The sequence below is a fragment of the Mytilus trossulus genome, unplaced genomic scaffold, assembly GCF_036588685.1.
Source record: "Mytilus trossulus isolate FHL-02 unplaced genomic scaffold, PNRI_Mtr1.1.1.hap1 h1tg000244l__unscaffolded, whole genome shotgun sequence".
Classification (NCBI taxonomy): Eukaryota; Metazoa; Mollusca; class Bivalvia; order Mytilida; family Mytilidae; genus Mytilus; species Mytilus trossulus.
The window spans coordinates 3,131,010-3,149,742 of record NW_026963317.1 but is presented as its reverse complement, the minus strand read 5'-3'; the positions used below and the strand labels follow the sequence as shown (position 1 = coordinate 3,149,742).

General features: G+C 32.2%; 1 protein-coding gene across 1 annotated transcript; it reads right to left on the bottom strand.

Moving 5' to 3' along the window:
• Positions 1–2,995: 2,995 nt before the first annotated feature.
• Positions 2,996–17,524, bottom strand: LOC134701362 (26S proteasome regulatory subunit 4). The gene is made up of 12 exons (XM_063562498.1): positions 17,467–17,524; positions 10,949–11,002; positions 10,279–10,375; positions 9,675–9,799; positions 7,555–7,740; positions 6,795–6,923; positions 6,298–6,394; positions 5,469–5,557; positions 5,036–5,136; positions 4,336–4,432; positions 3,806–4,015; positions 2,996–3,184 (listed from the first exon to the last, which is right to left on the bottom strand). The coding sequence occupies exons 1-12, from the start codon at positions 17,467–17,469 to the stop codon at positions 3,050–3,052; spliced, it is 1,323 nt and encodes a 440-aa protein (XP_063418568.1). The 5' UTR covers positions 17,470–17,524; the 3' UTR covers positions 2,996–3,049.
• Positions 17,525–18,733: the final 1,209 nt, after the last annotated feature.

The following is an 18,733-nucleotide window of genomic DNA, read 5'->3' as shown; positions in this document are numbered from 1 at the left end:
TAATGTTGTCCAATGTCGTATATTTTATGAGTATTCAGGACAACCCATTATCAAACACAAAAGATATTGACTGCTGAAATGGAGGTAGGAATTTGGAATGCTCTGAGGAAAGAGGTTTGTTGGGCAACATAAAACACTGGGTTAACCATCGGTTCAAAAAAGGTTCTTTAACGTGCATTGTCATTTTTCACGATTTTAAAAGCAGCAATTCCCATGCATATTGGCATAACTTATTATCTGACGATTTCGGCCATTGCAGTTAACCTAATTTTAAGTAGATCTGGTCATATTGTTCATTTTGTTTCTCTCCTTCTATCAAAATTTCCAATAAAATAGGTGTAAGAAAGAAAAAATGAGTCAAAGCCTCAAATGGTTAAGTTGAATAATTTGTGTTACTATTGAAGAATGTCTACAGTGTAGTTGCAGTTACCTGGAGTGTGTTATTTGCAAAAACTTGTACCTTTCTTCAACAGTTCCATAAAAGCAAGTGCACAATCTTCCAGTGAAGTTTTCTGGGTTGAAAGTGTAAGAGTTGTTTACACAGACGTGTACTGGCCTCTTTCAATATTCAATTAAAGTAGATGTACAACTTCAACATATATATGCAATCAGGGGCGTAGCTTATGGCACGCCGTTTTTATATTTATTCAAATTTGAAGATATCTTATTTATTTAACAAGATATCTTATTAAGTATTAAGATATCTTTAATTTTTATAAGATATCTTATTTAATTTGAAAGTAAATAAGATATCTCTATAAATGATAGGATAGACAAGTGTACACATGACATTCGATAATCATTTGTAGAGTTCATCTACAGATAAGGTTGTTTATCATTTTTTTTAAATAAAAAAAATTATTTGTGAACCAGATGCTCCGCAGGGCGCAGCTTTATACGACCGCAGATGTTGAACCCTGAACGGTTGGGGCAAGTATGGACACAACATTCAAGCTGGATTCAGCTCTATGACTTAAACTAAAGTTATAGTGCGAAAACCAAAAGTATTCAGAAGACGACGACGATGCCGCCAATGAATACCAATATACGACCAAAAAATAAAATTGTTGCAGTCGTATAAATATTATGTGTAGGCACGTGCCTTAAGTGCCTAACAGCAGCTACGCCCCTGGCAATCTTTCTTTGAAGTTGCTGGGATGAGTTAAAAAATAGAAGTTAATAATACAAAATAGGCATCCTCTTTTGAAGTTTTCCCTACCTGTCAGAAATTCCGAACAAAGAAAGGTTGCCCTTTCTGCATCTAGGCCAAACAATTTAAGATCCAAAGAAATTCCTATGAATAAACAGGTATGCAATTAGGTAACACTAACATTTATTTTTGTTATTATTTATATTATTTTTTTAACTTCTCTGTAACCTTTGTACTTGCATGGTTTTATGAGAATAAACTATCTATCTAACAATTTTCCTTCAATCCATGTTATGATCTTTCCATGTTTTTGACCACTATTTTTAATGCATTTTATTGTATATTTTTTTTTATGAATGCACTGAAATCCATTTAAAGTTATGAATATAAGAAGATGATGACTTCATGCCAATAACACGACACAAAAAAAACAAATGCATTTTGAGGTCAAAATATGATTTTAAACAAGACAAATAAATATACCATATGCCATGCTTTAAGCCTGGAACTGTGGTGAATGAATATAACAGGAACTATTGTAATGAATGTAAGTTTTTCTTTTATATATTAATATCTCAAAATATCAACTGGGAATCACAAAATGATGATTTTTGTCCAAGGTAAAGCAACAGCTTATGTTTCAAACAATTGATATTTTACAACATTTGTATGCAGTAAAATGCTAGATTTTTCAAATCTTTTTGTTTTAAAAGTTTGAAACATGGGCTTTTATATTTTATTGTTAATACTTATATATGTATATGGAAATATATTGTAAAGCGCTTAGGGTAATTTTAATTTTATATAATGCGCTGTTATAAACACTGTATAATAATAATAATAATAATAATTAATTAGAGGTAACCATAGCTAACCAAAATTCAAATCACATATATCTTTAATAAGGCATTACAGTTCAAGGCTAATCAAAGAGGCAAAAGAAACCAAAGGGATATGCAAACTCAAGCTATAACACTGTGGCAAAAAATGAATAAGAAACAAATGACAAACAGTATACAAAACACAACAGAAAAACTAAAGACTGAGCAGTTTTGATACAAACTACAGCACTTGAAGTGCACAAAACAGACCATGATTGCAGTTATAAGAAAAGTTAATGTTATTGCTTCAGAATTTAATACCAAACTTTAATATTCAACACCATATTTTCTACTTTTTTTTAAAGATAATGATGACAATGTCATTTGAATTTCTAAAATATTTTGCCATCCTTTCAACTCGATCTTGTCATACCTTTTCGGGGTCACAAAGCTACAAATGGACAACATATTCGATCATACTACCAAATAAAATCAACAAGTGAAACTGTGAGCTACTGCTCACTGATGATACCCTCGCCGCAAGTGGATAATATTAATAGTGTAAAAATATGCAAGTGTTCGGTAAACAGGAAGTTGTCAAGTGATGAATCTGAAAACACATCACACAGTATAGCTGACTTATATAAATCCTGAAACCAAATTTCAGAAATCCTTGTATTGTAGTTCCTGAGAAAAATGTGACGAAAATTTTCAACTTGGCTATCATGAGTAAAATCATACAAGTGTTTGGTAAATAGGAAGTTGTCAAGTGATCAATTTGAAAACGCATCACATGGTATAGCTGACTTAGATAAACCCTGAAACCAAATTTTAGAAATCCTTATATTGTAGTTCCTGAGAAAAATGCGACGAAAAATATTCATGGGACGGACGGACGGACTGACGGAAGGACAGACAGAGGTAAAACAGTATACCCCCCCACCCCCCCTTTTTAAAGCGGGGGTATAATAAGCATAGAGACAGTGAATACTATTCCATAAAAGGTGGAAAAAATACATTTGAATCATTTATAAATTTTAATTTACAAGAAACAAGTGAAATAAGTTTGTTTTTATCACTATAAATAAAGTCCCTCTGGTGTTCCCTCGGTCTTTCTGTAGAGCACATTTTCCTTAGCCTGTTTGAAGTCCTCAGTTGTTACTTTCATTCTTCTTTCTCTCAAAGCCAGTAATCCTGCTTCTGTACAAATAGCCTGCAAATAGTTCAAGAAGTTTATAATTTATTTAAATTTACAGCATCCAGAAAATTTATTAGTAATTATTTTATATTAAAAGAAACCATTTGTGCTTCTTTGCATTTTTTTCATGAGAACTTGCCAGCTATTTCTTTGTATTTTTCATGTAAACTTTCAACCTATTTCTGTATTTTTTAAAATCGATTTGTTGGGTATTTTCATAAAAACACTAGATGACAGTTTTTCTATAGTACACAATTTTATTTAGGGCCAGCTGAGGACCACCTCAGGGTGCAGGATTTTCTCGATGCGTTGAAGACCCATGGGTGTCCTTGAGCTGTTTTCTGCTCTTTGATGGGGTTATTGTCTCTTTGAAATATTCCCAGTTTCCATTCTGAATTCAATTTTTTATCAAGGAAATAATGACAACAGATATTAATGATAAAGCTTTTGTTATCATTGATATAAATCAACCTATTTTTGTATGACAATGCCACTCTTATCTAAATATAGATTAAGTAAATAAACTCATCATAGATACCAGGACTAAATTAATTATATACGCCAGACGTGCGTTTCCTCTACAAAAGACTCATCAGTGACGCTCAAATCCAAAAAAGTTAAGAACAATCTACTAACCTTAATATCTGCACCTGAGAGATCATCTTTTGCCATGACATAGTCATCAATGTTTACATTCTCTGCTAATGTCATTCTGCTGGTATGTATATTAAAGATTCGCCTTTTGGTTTTCTCATCAGGCAGAGGGAACTCAATTTTTCTGTCAATTCTTCCAGGTCTAATAAGAGCTGGATCTAATGTTTCTATTCGATTTGTTGCCATAACAACCTGAAAATGATCAAAACAATACACTTACCTAATTATGTACAAGAATCTTTAAGGTGAGTTTATTTGTAAATCAGAGTTGCCAGTTAAAATGATTCCATGTTATTTTATATTGCATCAAAACCTTTATCCCATTAACAAATATTTAAAAAAAGAATGCTACTTCCTTTCATGCAAAAAGACTGAAATCAGTTATTTTTACACCCCATCAAAAACTAAAACTTGTTAACGATTAAAAGTTTGACATTTTTCTAGTGCTAATTATTGAATTGTTTTCCCTACTACCCCCTCTCACATCTCTAATGATTTCTTTCAAAACTCACTTTAACGTCCCCTCTAGAATCAAAACCATCCAGCTGATTCAACAGTTCTAACATAGTTCTCTGGATTTCTCTCTCTCCTCCAGAATTTGATTCATATCTGTAAGATACATAATAATGGTAAAAGTGATGACAGAAAAAATTCAAACTTGATCTCTGTCAAGTGGTAATAAGCATTGTGAATAAGTGTCACAAAAATTTGTTGAGGCAAAATTACATTAGAGAACTGAAATCTAAAATTCAGCAATTTTTCATTTTATGAAGGGACATAACTCAAGAATGATAAAAGTGTAAGGGTAATATCTATTAGGTACAAGTTTAATAAAATTTTGTTGAGGCAAACTTTAGCTAAGAATGAGAACCAATTTCAAGACATACAGACAGACAGGGGTGAAACTTAATGTCCCCGTTGTGGGGTATAAATATTGAGAATCTTGCTCTTACAACATATGGCTGCATTTTTATACATTTTACAAATAGGACCCACAGAGAAAAAAACATGTGTTACCGAAATAGAATAGTCATAACACATTCTTCACAAACTAACCCTGTGGCATATATGGGAAATCACCAATTTATATAATAGTAACTTAGTGTACAATTTAAGAAAATCAAAATCTACAAGTACACAGCTTTAACATATGTAGTCTTTCTACAAAGTGCATTCATCATTGTTTGTGTCAGTCTAAATAGAAGAACTCACCTTTTAGTACCAACAGCGTCTATTTCATCTATAAATACAATTGAGGGAGCATGTTCTTCTGCCACACGAAATAATTCTCTCACAAGTTTTGGACCATCTCCCTAAAAATAATAAAAGACCACATAAGTCAACTTCTTTTTTCTCCTTTAAACAAAATCTAAAAGCTCAGAAATATGTTTTTTTATGACAATTTCTGCAAATCAACAATTGGTCAACTTTCAAAGAAAATTTATTGCTGTGAATTTAAAAAAAAAAGACAATAACACAAAGGAGGTATATATTTCCCATTTCTATGAACACTCATGATATTAAAATAAAAATAAAGTATATCTAATTGCAAATAAACCTGTTCTGCCTTGATTGGGTCAGCCCCTTGCATTGGAGAGACCTGCGGTAGCCATCATGAGGAATTTCAAATAAACTCTTCACTTACCAAATATTTTTGTATTAATTCAGATCCTACGACTCTTAAAAATGTTGCTGATGTCTGGTTGGCCACTGCTTTGGCTAATAGAGTTTTACCTGCAATGAAATATCAAAGTTAATATAATCAGATCCACAACTTTGATAGAATCCAAATCATAATTGCAGATTCATTAATGCTACTTCTATTGTAACAAAATATATTTACTTTGATAGTGTAACACAAAAGAGTATTTTTTTTAAAAATTTCATATCATATTTCACCCGATAATTCATCCTTTAATATATTTTGAAGTTTGAAAAAATTGAAACTGAAACTTTACAAGCTGTCATCACAACAAGCATATACTATATATACATCAGAGCTTCTATTCATCAAATGTCATGAAATCTGTTTCAAGACAGGACCTCCTTATTAAGGGGAGATAATTACTAGTCAATCTAAATTTATGAGTCCATTTTCTTGAAGGGTGATGTAAAAATGTTTTGTCACATTTAATGCAGGAAACTCAAAATTACAATCCTACATATTTAGTCACACTTCTTCCCTGATTTCTTAATTCAAGATAAGAAAACTCTTACAAGAATTAATACTTTTAAACTACTGCAAACTCATCAATTTGCGCTTTGTTTATTACTTAGAAAACTTTGCAAGAACAATGATTTAAAAAAAAAATGCATTTGAACTTTTTTGTTGAAATTATTGCATGCACAATTCCTAAAATCACAATAAATAACCAAGCAAACTTGCAAATATTTCTAAATTGTACAAAACTTTCTGATTTTACAGCTTTTATACTTGTGCTGATGATATAATAAGAAAATATAGATCTCCTTACCTGTACCAGGTGGACCATATAATATAACACCTTTAGGAGGTTTGATGCCCATTTCTTCATAATATTCTGGATGTGTAAGAGGTAACTCTACTGATTCCTAAAAAAAAGAGGAGATAATCTAATCTAAACTCATTCATAGTTAAGGATTTTCCCATTAAAATGGGGCTATGGATTTTTTTCTGGACAAACTTTTTTTTTTCGCCTTTGGCGAAAGACAATCTATTTTTTGGGCGACAAGTCGAAAACAATTTTTTTCTTTCAATTTTAGCATTACAGCTGAGGGTGAAACAAACATTTTTTTTTTCTCAGGGTCAAAAACAAGTTATTTTTTTCTCCTAAAACTGGAAACAAACTTTTTTCCAAAAAAATCCATAGCCCCGCCCAGAAAATCAAATAGATGCTGCCTAACTGACAAATAAATTGGATGAAAAAAAACCTGAAATTGATGCTATTTAGTAAGATATCTGCTTCTTTAATAAGAAAATACTGTAATTTACCTTGATTTCTTGAATTTGTTGATCAAGACCTCCAATATCAGCGTAGGTTTCCTGTGGTGCTTTTTCTAATTTCATCACAGTGACCATAGGGTCTGTGTCATCTCCCAAGACACCAACCACAGCATGTACCTATAAATAGTATCATAAGTAGGTTGCAGTGATCTAGTTTTCCAATATAATATACTAACTATAGCATCTATGTCATCTAACAGTACATCAACTGCAATATAAATCTTTAGTGTTCAGAGTTTCTAAAAGATCAGAATTTATCTCAGACGTTTTAAAAAATAAAATGTCACCATTATCTGCATAGCAAAAATCAAAGGAATTTATTGAATAATTCAAGATGAAATGTCTGTACAAAACCAACTAGGTATACAGTCAATAGAGATATTGTTAAGTCCTTGTCATCAATTATTAAGAAATAATAGCTAAGCATGCAAAAAGCACCACCAAGTAGTAGAAATTATTTGATTTGAGCTAAATAAATACCTTAGCTTCTTATCCATTTGGGACTTAGAAAAAATACCAGTTTTATTCTTCCCCCCTAATACATGCACGTTGATAATAATAATAGGAATATCTATGTTTAGTTGTTAATAATCTTCCCGATAAAGTAAATAACAAAACAAAATCTAAATAAATTATCTCAAAATGTCTAGAATAGAATCGGGTTTAATTTTCCTTATCAAGTAATTTATCTCTACCTTTTCTCCTCCACTCTGAGATGTCACCGGTAATGAATCCAACTATTTCTTACCTTGTGATTTAATAAAACAGAACATCCAGGTTCTAATTGGTCTTTATCAACAAAGGAGAGAATACTGACATAATGTTCACTACCGACAGATGTGGAGACAATGGCATGATTATCATCAATGATTTCTTCTAGAGATCCCACTGACATTGGTGATCCTCTCAACTCATCAACTTTAGTTCTCTCTTCCTTTAGTAGAAAATAAAGCATTTCACAAGGCCATAATAAATAATAGGTTTGTTTGTCCAAATGCTACCTACCCAGAAAAAAGCTGCCTACTCAAATTCTTTTATTGTCCTGATTTGAAGAAGTTTTTTTTTAATCAAATAGGCATGAAGACTAATAAACATCTGATACTTCAATTTCTTTTTTTGAAAAAAAAATTTGTAAGGGTTCCGCGGAACCCAGTGTCTCGCCTACTTTTGTTGTAAATCGCAGGATCAACAACAATGAGGAAAAAAATCAATAAAAATATTCCTCTTGATACTATCTTTTGATTGTAAGAAGCTTCTGTTTAAGTTTGGTAAAAATCTAGGATAGTTAATTAATCTTATAAATGTTTTGAAAATTTTAACTGCAGACTGTATGTAATATTAACTGGAAGAAAATTATAGACCATTTAAAAGTAAAATACAGAAAAAATGGAGTTATACTTTTACAAAATTTACTTCTGGATACTATCTTATAATAGTCCAAGTTTGGTACAAACCCAGGATAGTTAAAGAAAGTTTTTAAAATTTAACAACTTTAACCACAGAGTGAATGTAATGTTTCCCTGCAGAAAAACTAAGTCCATTTAAAAGTAAAATACGGAAAAAATGGATTTATTTTTTTACAAAATTTACTTCTGGATACTATCTTATGATCATAAACAAGCTTCTGTCCATGTTTGGTACAAACCAAGGATAGTTTAAGAAAGTTATTAAAATTCTAAAAACTTTAACCACAGAGTGAATAAAATTTTTCCCCGCAGAAAAAACTAAGTCCATTTATAAGTAAAATATGGAAAAAAAGGAATTTTATTTTTACAAAATTTACTTCTGGATACTATCTTATGATCATAAACAAGCTTCTGTCCAAGTTTGGTACAAACCAAGGATAGTTTAAGAAAGTTATTAAAATTCTAAAAACTTTAACCACAGAGTGAATAAAATTTTTCCCCGCAGAAAAAACTAAGTCCATTTATAAGTAAAATATGGAAAAAAAGGAATTTTATTTTTACCAAATTCACTTCTGGATACCATCTTATGATCATACACTAGCTTCTGTCCGAGTTTGGTATGAATCCAGTATAGTTTAAGAAAGTTATTAAAATTTCAAAAACTTTAACCACAGAGTGAATATTTGTGGACGCCGCCGACGACGGAAAGTAGGATCGCTTAGTCTCGCTTTTTCGACTAAAGTCGAAGGCTCGACAAAAAGAAAATGCCTACCTACCTACCCACTGTCTCAACCTTTGGGTAGGGTTTGGGCAAAACAAAATATTTTTAAGTGTGGCCCAAGGTGATGTTTATTATGCCTTTACACAGGAATAATGTGCAGATTGATATTTAATCTTGCATTCATGATTTTTTTATTAGTTGTTATTGGCTTTGAACTAGCATGTAGTAACTGAGAGTACTATCTAATCAGTACTTTATGCCTTGAGTATTGTTAGTTTTGTGCTTTTTATCCATCTGATGACTAAAGTCCTTTGAAACTGAATTTTACAGTTTGTTCTTATGCTGTGATGTTAAACAACTGTCCCTGGTTTGGGGTGATACACACACACATGTATATCCCTTTTTACATTCAGTATATACCTGTGCCCAAGTTAGGAATCTGTTAATCGAAGGTCATATTTGTTGCTGTATAAGATATTCTATTTATAGTTTGTTTGTGTACATAAAACAGTTAGTTTTCTCATTTGAATTGTTTAACTTTTGTCATATCTACGCCTTTTATAGCTTACTTAGCAATATGGGTTTTGCTCATTTATGAAAGTGATATGGTGAGCCATAGTTGCTAACACAAAACCTCTGGTGGATAGTTGTTTTATTGGGAATCAATCCACTTCTGTTTTTTATATTAATTTTTTTCATTGCTTAATTTTTTCATTTTTTGTTCTCATTCAGGTGCAGTACCTCTTGTTTTTCTTCCTGAGGTTTCAATCTCTCTTGATTCTGGATGAATTCTTCCTCCATCAGTAAATAATCTTTTATTCTTTCTAGTTTCAGTAACTTCAGTCGACATCTTGTGTGTGGTGTGACTATTCAAATTAATAAATCAAACATAATAATTAGGGTTTTCAAGTATTCTGTTCATGTGGATCTGTATACAATTCTAAAATTACCATTATTAGTCCAAGTTGGCAATCTTTCTGGTAGAGGGTATAAGTTAAAGTTATGATTACTGCAGTTTACATAGTTTTCATACATTTGAATTGTTAACTTTCAGTTGATAAATAATGTAATTAGACTGAAACATCATTACAAATTCAATCTTGCAAAGCTAACACAAGATTTTTTTTTTATTAATCTTCAATAATATCAAATGTTTAAACCTTTCAAACTCACAATCTACAGTGAATGGTTCTAGTTGTACCTTAAATAATTGGATACTTAAATTTTAATAAACTTGGGAAAACATCTCAAAGCAAATCTAAAAGATCACAAAATTATGTGCACATAATGAGCGTTTATTAGTCAAATTAGTGTTATTCTATGATTAGCTTTAATTAAGTTTTACCTTGTGGGAGTTTGCTGGCTGTATCAGGTCCCTTCATCTTCTTCTTCTTTTTACCAACACGAGTTGGAATTGGGGGTTCATACTTCCTTTTCTTTTCCTAAAAAAAAAATCCAATTTGTCATCTTTATTCAAAGGGATTTTTTTTATCTTAAAATAAGAGAAAATGATGTTTTCTTTAATCTACAAAAGGGAGAAATCTGAAATGTTTCTTGCAACTTTAATGATTTGTCAAATTTTGCAAAACAATCACATTTGTGCCATATAATGACACCCATAATTAAGTTGCTGCTAAAAATGAGACTACATGAGAAGATTTCTTCATAAATGTCAAACATTAATAGAAGAGATGGAAACTTATCAAGAACTAAGGCTTTCCTTACTTGTTAAATCATCTACTTATTCTCATATCTTTACTTCATTTTGAATGAAATACCTTTCGGACTTGTTGTTAAAGAATTATGAAGTGTCTAAACCCCCTATGTTTTCGTTCAGTAATCTTTACTTATTATTACTTGTCAACCTTCAGCTAGCCCTGGATCTTTCTATTCTTGATAAGACTAGAGAAGTAAGTTTGCTTTTTGTCACAATTCCTACAGGATAAATTTCAGGTGACCAATACAAAGTAGAAGTAGAAAACTACCTTACAGGATTCTTGTGACCTCTGACTTACCTTGTCATCTTTCTTGTCCCCTTGACCTCCCTGTCCTCCAGACTGTTGCTGTCCCTGTAACAAGAAATGTCAAAAGTTTATTTTTTAAGTGAAACAGGACAAACTTTGCAAAATTGAAAGTTGTTGAACAATATTTTCACCAACAATTTTCAGAAACTGAAATGTAACTTAAAATAATATTCGTTCTTATTCATGGATTTTGTCGGTAAACATTAACTGCTATTTACATGTTTCTTTTATTCATAAATATTCCTAATTAGTTATTTACATGTAATTGATGACAGTTCTGGTGATGTATAATTGCTTTGGAAGCAAGTTAACTCGTACCAACGGAAACTCGTACCATGTTAACTCGTACCAAAAAAGTTAACTCGTACCACTGGGATGTTGTACCACTGCAAACTCGTACCATCGAAAATATATTAAAAATTACAAATATTTTATGTTATTTATTTTGTAAACTAAATAAAATTAATGTTGAATTACTTGAATTTTATACTGGATTTTATAGACAAAAATACGAATGTTTTTCTAAAAAGCTTTATTTTTTAAGCTGATATTTCAAAGTAGTTATAATCCAGAAGAAAGAAAAAAACATTGCTTTAACTGTACCTTAAGTTGAATATCTATATCCAAATTAAATTAATTAATGCTGTAATCCATGATCACAAATTGAATGCTATGTTTACAATTGTTGAAAGCCATGTGCTTTTTGGCGGGAAAATTCGGGAACAGGAAACGGTTACATTTCATTGTAACTTGCACAGGCACTTGTCTCAAAAAAAGATTTCCTATATACCTTAATGTAATGTGTTATATTAAGGTATATAGGGGGAAAAAAATTGAGACAAGTGCCTGTGGTAACTTGTTATTTATAAAAAGTAAGAATTTCATTTTGGAAATCATTTTGATTAAGTGCTAGGATTTATTCATGAAAAATTAATTTGGAAAGATTAAAAATTAAATTCAATAATAATTAGTAAAAGTTTTAAAAAAAGTCAAAGGAGACAACAAAGCAAATCTGCCACGGTATTTTCTATCCAATAGACAGGGAACATTTATAGCTGCAAATTGGTCATTGTACTTTCAAATTATATACATTTTACAGACTTGAGAGGTATTGAGTGAAAGTAAATTACATACATCATTAAACACCATTTAAATAAATTGGTACGACTTAGCAGTGGTACGAGTTTGCATTGGTACAAGTTTTTGTAAAGTGGTACGAGTTGACGTTGGTACGAGTTTACAATGGTATGGGATAACTATAATTCATTGCTTGAATCAGGTTTTGTTAGTTTCTGAGGTGAATACTGACATTTTTGTGCTTTAACAAGAATATTTCCATAAAAAATTGGATGTGAAATACCTGAACGTATAAGTCTGCATGTTGAGCTATATTTACGAATAATGTCCTTATACCGATCATAATTTTAGTAAATGTTTTAACTACACTCAAATGCACTCATGTTTAGCGATTGCCCGATCACTACAAAGTTGTTTGTATTGAAGAAATTGAAATGTATCGATCGATTTCATTGGCCAATAAGATAACCACAACAATCATAGTATTGATTTAATTTCATCAATGAACTCAAGTGACTTCAAAAGAATTTACTACAACTACTCAATGTTGCAATGAAACAAAACAAAATATCTAAACATTAAAATAGCCGGTATGTCTATAAAATCCTTGAATATCAGACTGATTTATTTCCTCAATTGCTTTTATCACGGCTTATTTAAGGTTTTTGCTGACAAGTTCCTGAAATCCTTCTTGTTTTATGACAAGCATGATGACGTCGATGTTGAGAAAAAGCAGTTTTGCGACGCATCCACAACAGTCAAAAATATAACCAAGGATCTTGAGAAGGTGAAACAAAACCTTCATTTAAAAAAGTAAACATGAGAATACATGCGACACATTTTTCAGTAGAGTGTTACCTCATCTTGTAAACACAAACACAGATAATTAAGTACTTTCCGGTAGGAAGTTTTGGTTTAAGACAACTTTCCATGGGGGCAATAGTTTTAGATAAACATTACCGGGCATTATACCTAAAGACTTGGACTCGGCTGCCAGGTGTTTTGGTCAAATTTTGGAGAAATATCAAAAAGATAATCACGGACCCAGAGAAAAACCAAAGAAATATGATTGGCCATAAGACTTGGTGAAACATTATTATTGTTAAAATTTGTTTTTAATTTTCTAGTTTTCAGTTATATTGCTGTTTTCTTTGTTAGGAGATAACCATCAGTTCCCTTGCGGAGCTTAAAAATATTCCCACTATGGCCTCCATTTTGTTGGGTGAAACCATCCGATGATACAATGATATAGAGATGCAGTATGATTGTTAAGAAACGACTATCAATACCCCCCCCCCCCCCCCCCCCCCAATAAAAAATGTCTGGCTCGGATTTCAACATTTGGCAAAGTCCTTTTCGTAGTCTGTTCGGCAATATATAAGTTTTCATCCTGTCTGTGACAAGTTCAGTTCTTACTAAGCAAAGCAAACTCGTTAATAATGCCCCTGATGCATTTCGAATGTTCGGATCGTAATGTACAAATATGGAGATGTAGTATGATTGTAAATGGGCCATCTATCCATCGGATAAAAAGATTTTTTTTTTTTATATATGAACAAATACTTCAACAAATAGTAAAACCCTTGTCGTACAGTTTGTTGAGACAAAATAACTGTAACCACCAGGCGGTCTATTTTCAGCAATTTTGTGTAATTTATATATTCAATTCTGAACCTTGGGCATGACACGTCGTTTGATGGAAGTTTTATTTCCTCCCCTACCCCCACTGGTAGAATGCAATGTGCATGATTGTTAATGTGAAAACTATTTATGTCCAAGTCAGGAGCATCTCACCTTTGTAAGTCTTGTATTTATTTTTAATTTTAGTTTCTTGTATACAATTTGGAGTTTAGTATGGCGTTCATTACTAGTATCACTGAACTAGTATATATATTTGCCCAGGGGCCAGCCGAAGGACGCCCCTGGGTGCAGGAATTTCTGGATTAAAGACCTGTTGGTGACCTTCTGCTGTTGTCTGTTCTATGGTCGGGCTGTTGTCTCTTTGACACGTTTCCAATTTCCATTCTCAATTTTATATGGACACAAGAAGATGTGAATAAAACATGTTTTTTTATATTAACAGTTAAACAGAACGCTTAGCATACTTCATGTATGCCAAGGTATGATGAAGTGCGAAATGGTTGCAAAAAGAATAGCAATGACCAGATATATAGTGTTTCGTCTTTTCGAACCAAACCAATGCACATGTAAAACATTAATACATATAACAAGGTAAAAAAAAATACATCGCCGTTGATACTAGCTACTATGTTGTGATGTTTAGCATTTGTCACATACCGTAGATACTCGCTTATAAGTCGATCCGACTATAAGTCGGATGCCCTTTTTAGCTCCGAATTCTGAGGATTTAGTCTTGACCCTCTTATAAGTCGGACGAAATTGGGACATTTTTTTTGCAGCTGACAGTTACTGAACGCCGGTAAAACCAATGCAAATACAGGAATACTATTCATTTCCAGCATGAATGTTTGTTTGATTTGAATTAAGTTGATTTTGATAATTTATATATCTTTTAATAATAAAGATGTATTTATTCCTGTTGTTTTGTTCACTGTTTGATTACAGATTGGCCATGTGTTGTTTACGTAATGCATCAATGATTTTGTAGGGTATGACTAACAACCTATTGTTTGAGAAAAGCGAACTTAAACCAATATGAACCTTAAAATTTTTAAAGTCAATCAATATTTTCCCAGCACAAATAACTCAGTGTTAATATAAAGAAGCATGTAGACTTCATAATTCTTTTTATATTGTGATGATTAAAGGATTAAAAAAAATTAAGTGAAGCTAATCAACTTTATATTAAAATACCTCCCAACTCATTAGTGTCATCTGTTCACCTATCACTGATATTTTTCACACCTTTAGTGAATACAACTCTTTGTCTCTTAATTAGGGGTTATCAATGGATTATATTGGCTTGCCTATTAATTTTGTAATCTTTGTGTTTACCTGAGACATTTTAATGAATAATAATTTGATCTTAGAAATGACTATCAAAATTATTTTTTATTATTGTATGATTTGTAAGTATTGAATTGATATCATTATATCACAACAATGACACAATAACTCAACTGAATTAATCCTTTTACATAGTTGGTACATTGTAATCTCGTTTACTTTTTTGGTTCTTGGCTCTTTCTTTTTGGGTTTATGCACAAACCATTTGACCATGAAAATCAATACACAAACCGGAAACAGTTGGCAATTCAACACAAATTGTCAGAAAAAGGTTAACAGAGAACAAATAAAACACAAAGACAGTATTGTAGTCATTTATTTTCGCCAAAAACTTTCAATTTAGGGATTTAAGTAGGTTTGGTAATCACCAACGTAGTTTTGACCAGGAAATTCACTCCTGACCACTTTTCTCGAGCTTGGATTTTTCCTCTGGTCTCTAGATCTCGCTTATAAGTCGGTACCCCTCTCTGGGTTCTGAATTTTACTCCCAAACTTCCGACTTATAAGCGAGTATCTACGGTATTTACAAAAAAAAAAAAAATTAAGCGCCTGATATGTGGTACATATAAAGATGTGGTATAATTGTCAATGATGCGACTCTTCCACAAGAGATCAAATGACACAAAAATTAAAATCTATATGTCACCGTACGTCCTTCATTAATTAACAACCGCATAGTCCAATATAAAAGGCCCGAAATGACAAATGTAGTTTAAACAAGAACTCTAATGACAAAATTTATGTAAAATCGATATAAACGAAAAACAAATATGCCCACACCAACAGACGACAATCACTAAATCCTGGCTCCTGGTTTGGACAGGCTCTTACAATTAGTATGTGGCGGAGTTAAACATGTTTTGTTAGCTTTTTATTTTGTGTCAAATGTTACATGTTGGTTTTGCTATTGACAACTGAAGTTTAAGATTTTCCATACCCGATGAAATTTAATCCACAAATTTGAAGTGCATGTAGTGTACTAGACCGACATATATAATAGAATAGAATAGACAATTTTGTATTTCCCAAATTACAGGGCCCATAAAGGGCATAAAATCAGATACATTTGATTTACGTATAATTGGTAACAACAACATATATACAGCACCAAGTCAGGAATATGACATCCATCCCTTCCGTTGATTGACCATTTAGTGGAGCATATGGTTTAGTTAGTTTTTTGAATATTTTTGTCGTTTATTAATTATTGACGTAATCTTCTTCCTTTTTAAACATTTAAAAACAGAAATAACATGTCAGTGGAAATACATTGACGATCAATGTTTTAAATGGAGACGTTTGGACTGGTTGGAACACCCATTTTTCCCGTATTGTATGACCCCCCCCCAAAAAAAACCCACACACAAAAAACAAATTAAATACAAAAAAAAACAAAAAAAACTCACACTTTTTCAGGCTGGATCTGCCTGTGCATGAGCATGGGATCTAATTGACTTTATATCTCCGTGACGCCGTGAAAGGATAGAAGATTGATCAAACGTAAAACAAAAGACTTGAATAATACTTATACATTTATAAAATTCACACATCATAACTAGAAAAAAAGGGAAACTCCCGATCATATGTGTAAACAAATACACATTTCACCCATTGATTCATTCACAAAACTCTTGCTATGTTTATCATGTGAGTTGTCTGGGCGGAGCTTCAGCGCTTGAAGGTCAAATCAGGTTTGAAGCGACCAATGACAATGATCGTTTCTTTACGTGTCGATCCAATTAAGTTTTGTTCACTGATCATGTTGTAGGACCTTTCACTAAACATGAGTGCATTTGAGTATAAAGTTTGTGATATTGAAAACCCTAGTGTAATTATTTTTCAGTAATACATAAATTGTTCTCATTTAAATCTAAAACATTGTTACATGCACAAGCAAATTGTACAAGTTGAGATATATAAACACCATTCATTGTATAAAAACCAATGATCTGTTGATAAAATTCAACATTATTTTTTGTCTTGCGGAGCACGATTTTCGTATTCAGACTCAACCAATCAAAATACTGGATTTTGTGTTTCAAGTATGATTTTTGTGCTGTAAGCACTGAGCAAAGTTTTATGACTTCAACCCCAGGGCTGATATAAGTTATTTCTTTCATTTTCTACCACTTGGGCCCTGCGTACAAACATGTTTTATTTGGAAACACTGATGAAGAAGGAAAAAATGAAGGGGACCTTAATAATTTTGGTTAATATTTCATCTTTGTAAACGGAAAATCATTTTATTTTCAATTTTGTCAAATCATCGTTAGCCGGCCTGTTTTTTTATTTTCTTAGAAGCACAGTTCATTTGAAACGCTTGATTTTTCGACAGTTACGTTTTTGTTTTAAAATGGTATGTAGTTGTGAAGAAGGGACACTGTCGTACGGTCGTAGAGAGAAATAGCATACATTCAAGTCAAAAACCCAAAATCATTCCTCACCATTTTTACCGGAAACTAATTAATATAATCAAGCATGCGCATTGAATGTCCTGATATATCCAAAGACAATTCGTATTCACATTAAAGCTATAGCAAACAACGTACAATATATTGATATTTAAGGAATAACAGTACTGTAGTTGAAGAGTTGCCACCGTCAATTGTAGATTTGACGGTCGCAAATGCAGTTTTACTGGCGACTGTCAAATCAAAATTGACGGTGGCAACTCTTCAACTACAGTACTGTTATTCCGATTCTAATGCATTACAAAAAGAAAAAATACGATAAAACTTGAAAAAATGTCTAAATATGTCAAATAAAAAAAATCCGCGAAACTTCATGAATGATTTTGGCACAAGGACGTCATGGCTAAACGTGACGTCATACAAATGAAAACTTTCAAACTGGACGTTATTACGTTACCTGTACGCTTCAATCTCGGATAAAATAACATTAAAACGGCGAATTCGAGGTAGGTGTTGCTTGATTTTTGATTATTTAGTAGCAATCGGACATTTGTTGATTCATCAATTCAAAATGGCTGGTCCCTCCTTAGTTACGCCTGGTCAACTGTGGATTTGACGGCAACTTTTAGCCAATGAAAAAAATTGTTACATCCAAATTGCATTAGAATTTGTTATCTATACCTTCCAAAATAGATATTCTCATGTCGTTATATTGCGTTTCCGCGGATGTCTATCCTACTAACTATGCACTTTTTATAAAATCCCCCCATTCGTAAAGGTATCAGGTTCGTTCGCGACCAATACAGTGGGTCTCATTGGGGTCTAATCGTGACGCAGGATTGCCGATATTTTGTAATCGTGACACGTGAAAGTCAAATTATTGTGGCGTGAAAACGGGAAATGAGGTCTTGCAGGACCCGGGAAATGACAAATAAATGAGAATTGCTAACGTAAATAGTGTAAGCGGGATACGGGAATCTGACCAAAACAAAAAGCGTGATCCGGGATCGGAACCCCCAATGAGACCCCCAATACACTTTCGCAAAGTTATAGAAAAGGGGGGGGGTCAATACACAAATGATACACTAACCAAAACATGATTAAGAGTTATTCAACACAAAATAAAACGTTGCCGGACAGAATCCCACTTCATTTAGAAAGGATTTTTTTTTAACAATACACTATCCAAAACATGATTAAGATTTATTCAACACAAAAAAAAATGCTGTCTCACTTTATTTTGGGACAATGACAACAAATATAAGAATACACTTGCCAAAATTTGATTACAAAGCTAAAG

What these genes read in the sequence shown, in the direction of transcription:
- LOC134701362 (XM_063562498.1), bottom strand. An exon ending in ATTCTAGAGGGGACGTTAAA is followed by an intron (nt 4,016 to 4,335) that starts GTGAGTTTTGAA and finishes GATCATTTTCAG; the next exon opens with GTTGTTATGGCAACAAATCG. An exon ending in TCTCAGGTGCAGATATTAAG is followed by an intron (nt 3,185 to 3,805) that starts GTTAGTAGATTG and finishes AACTATTTGCAG; the next exon opens with GCTATTTGTACAGAAGCAGG.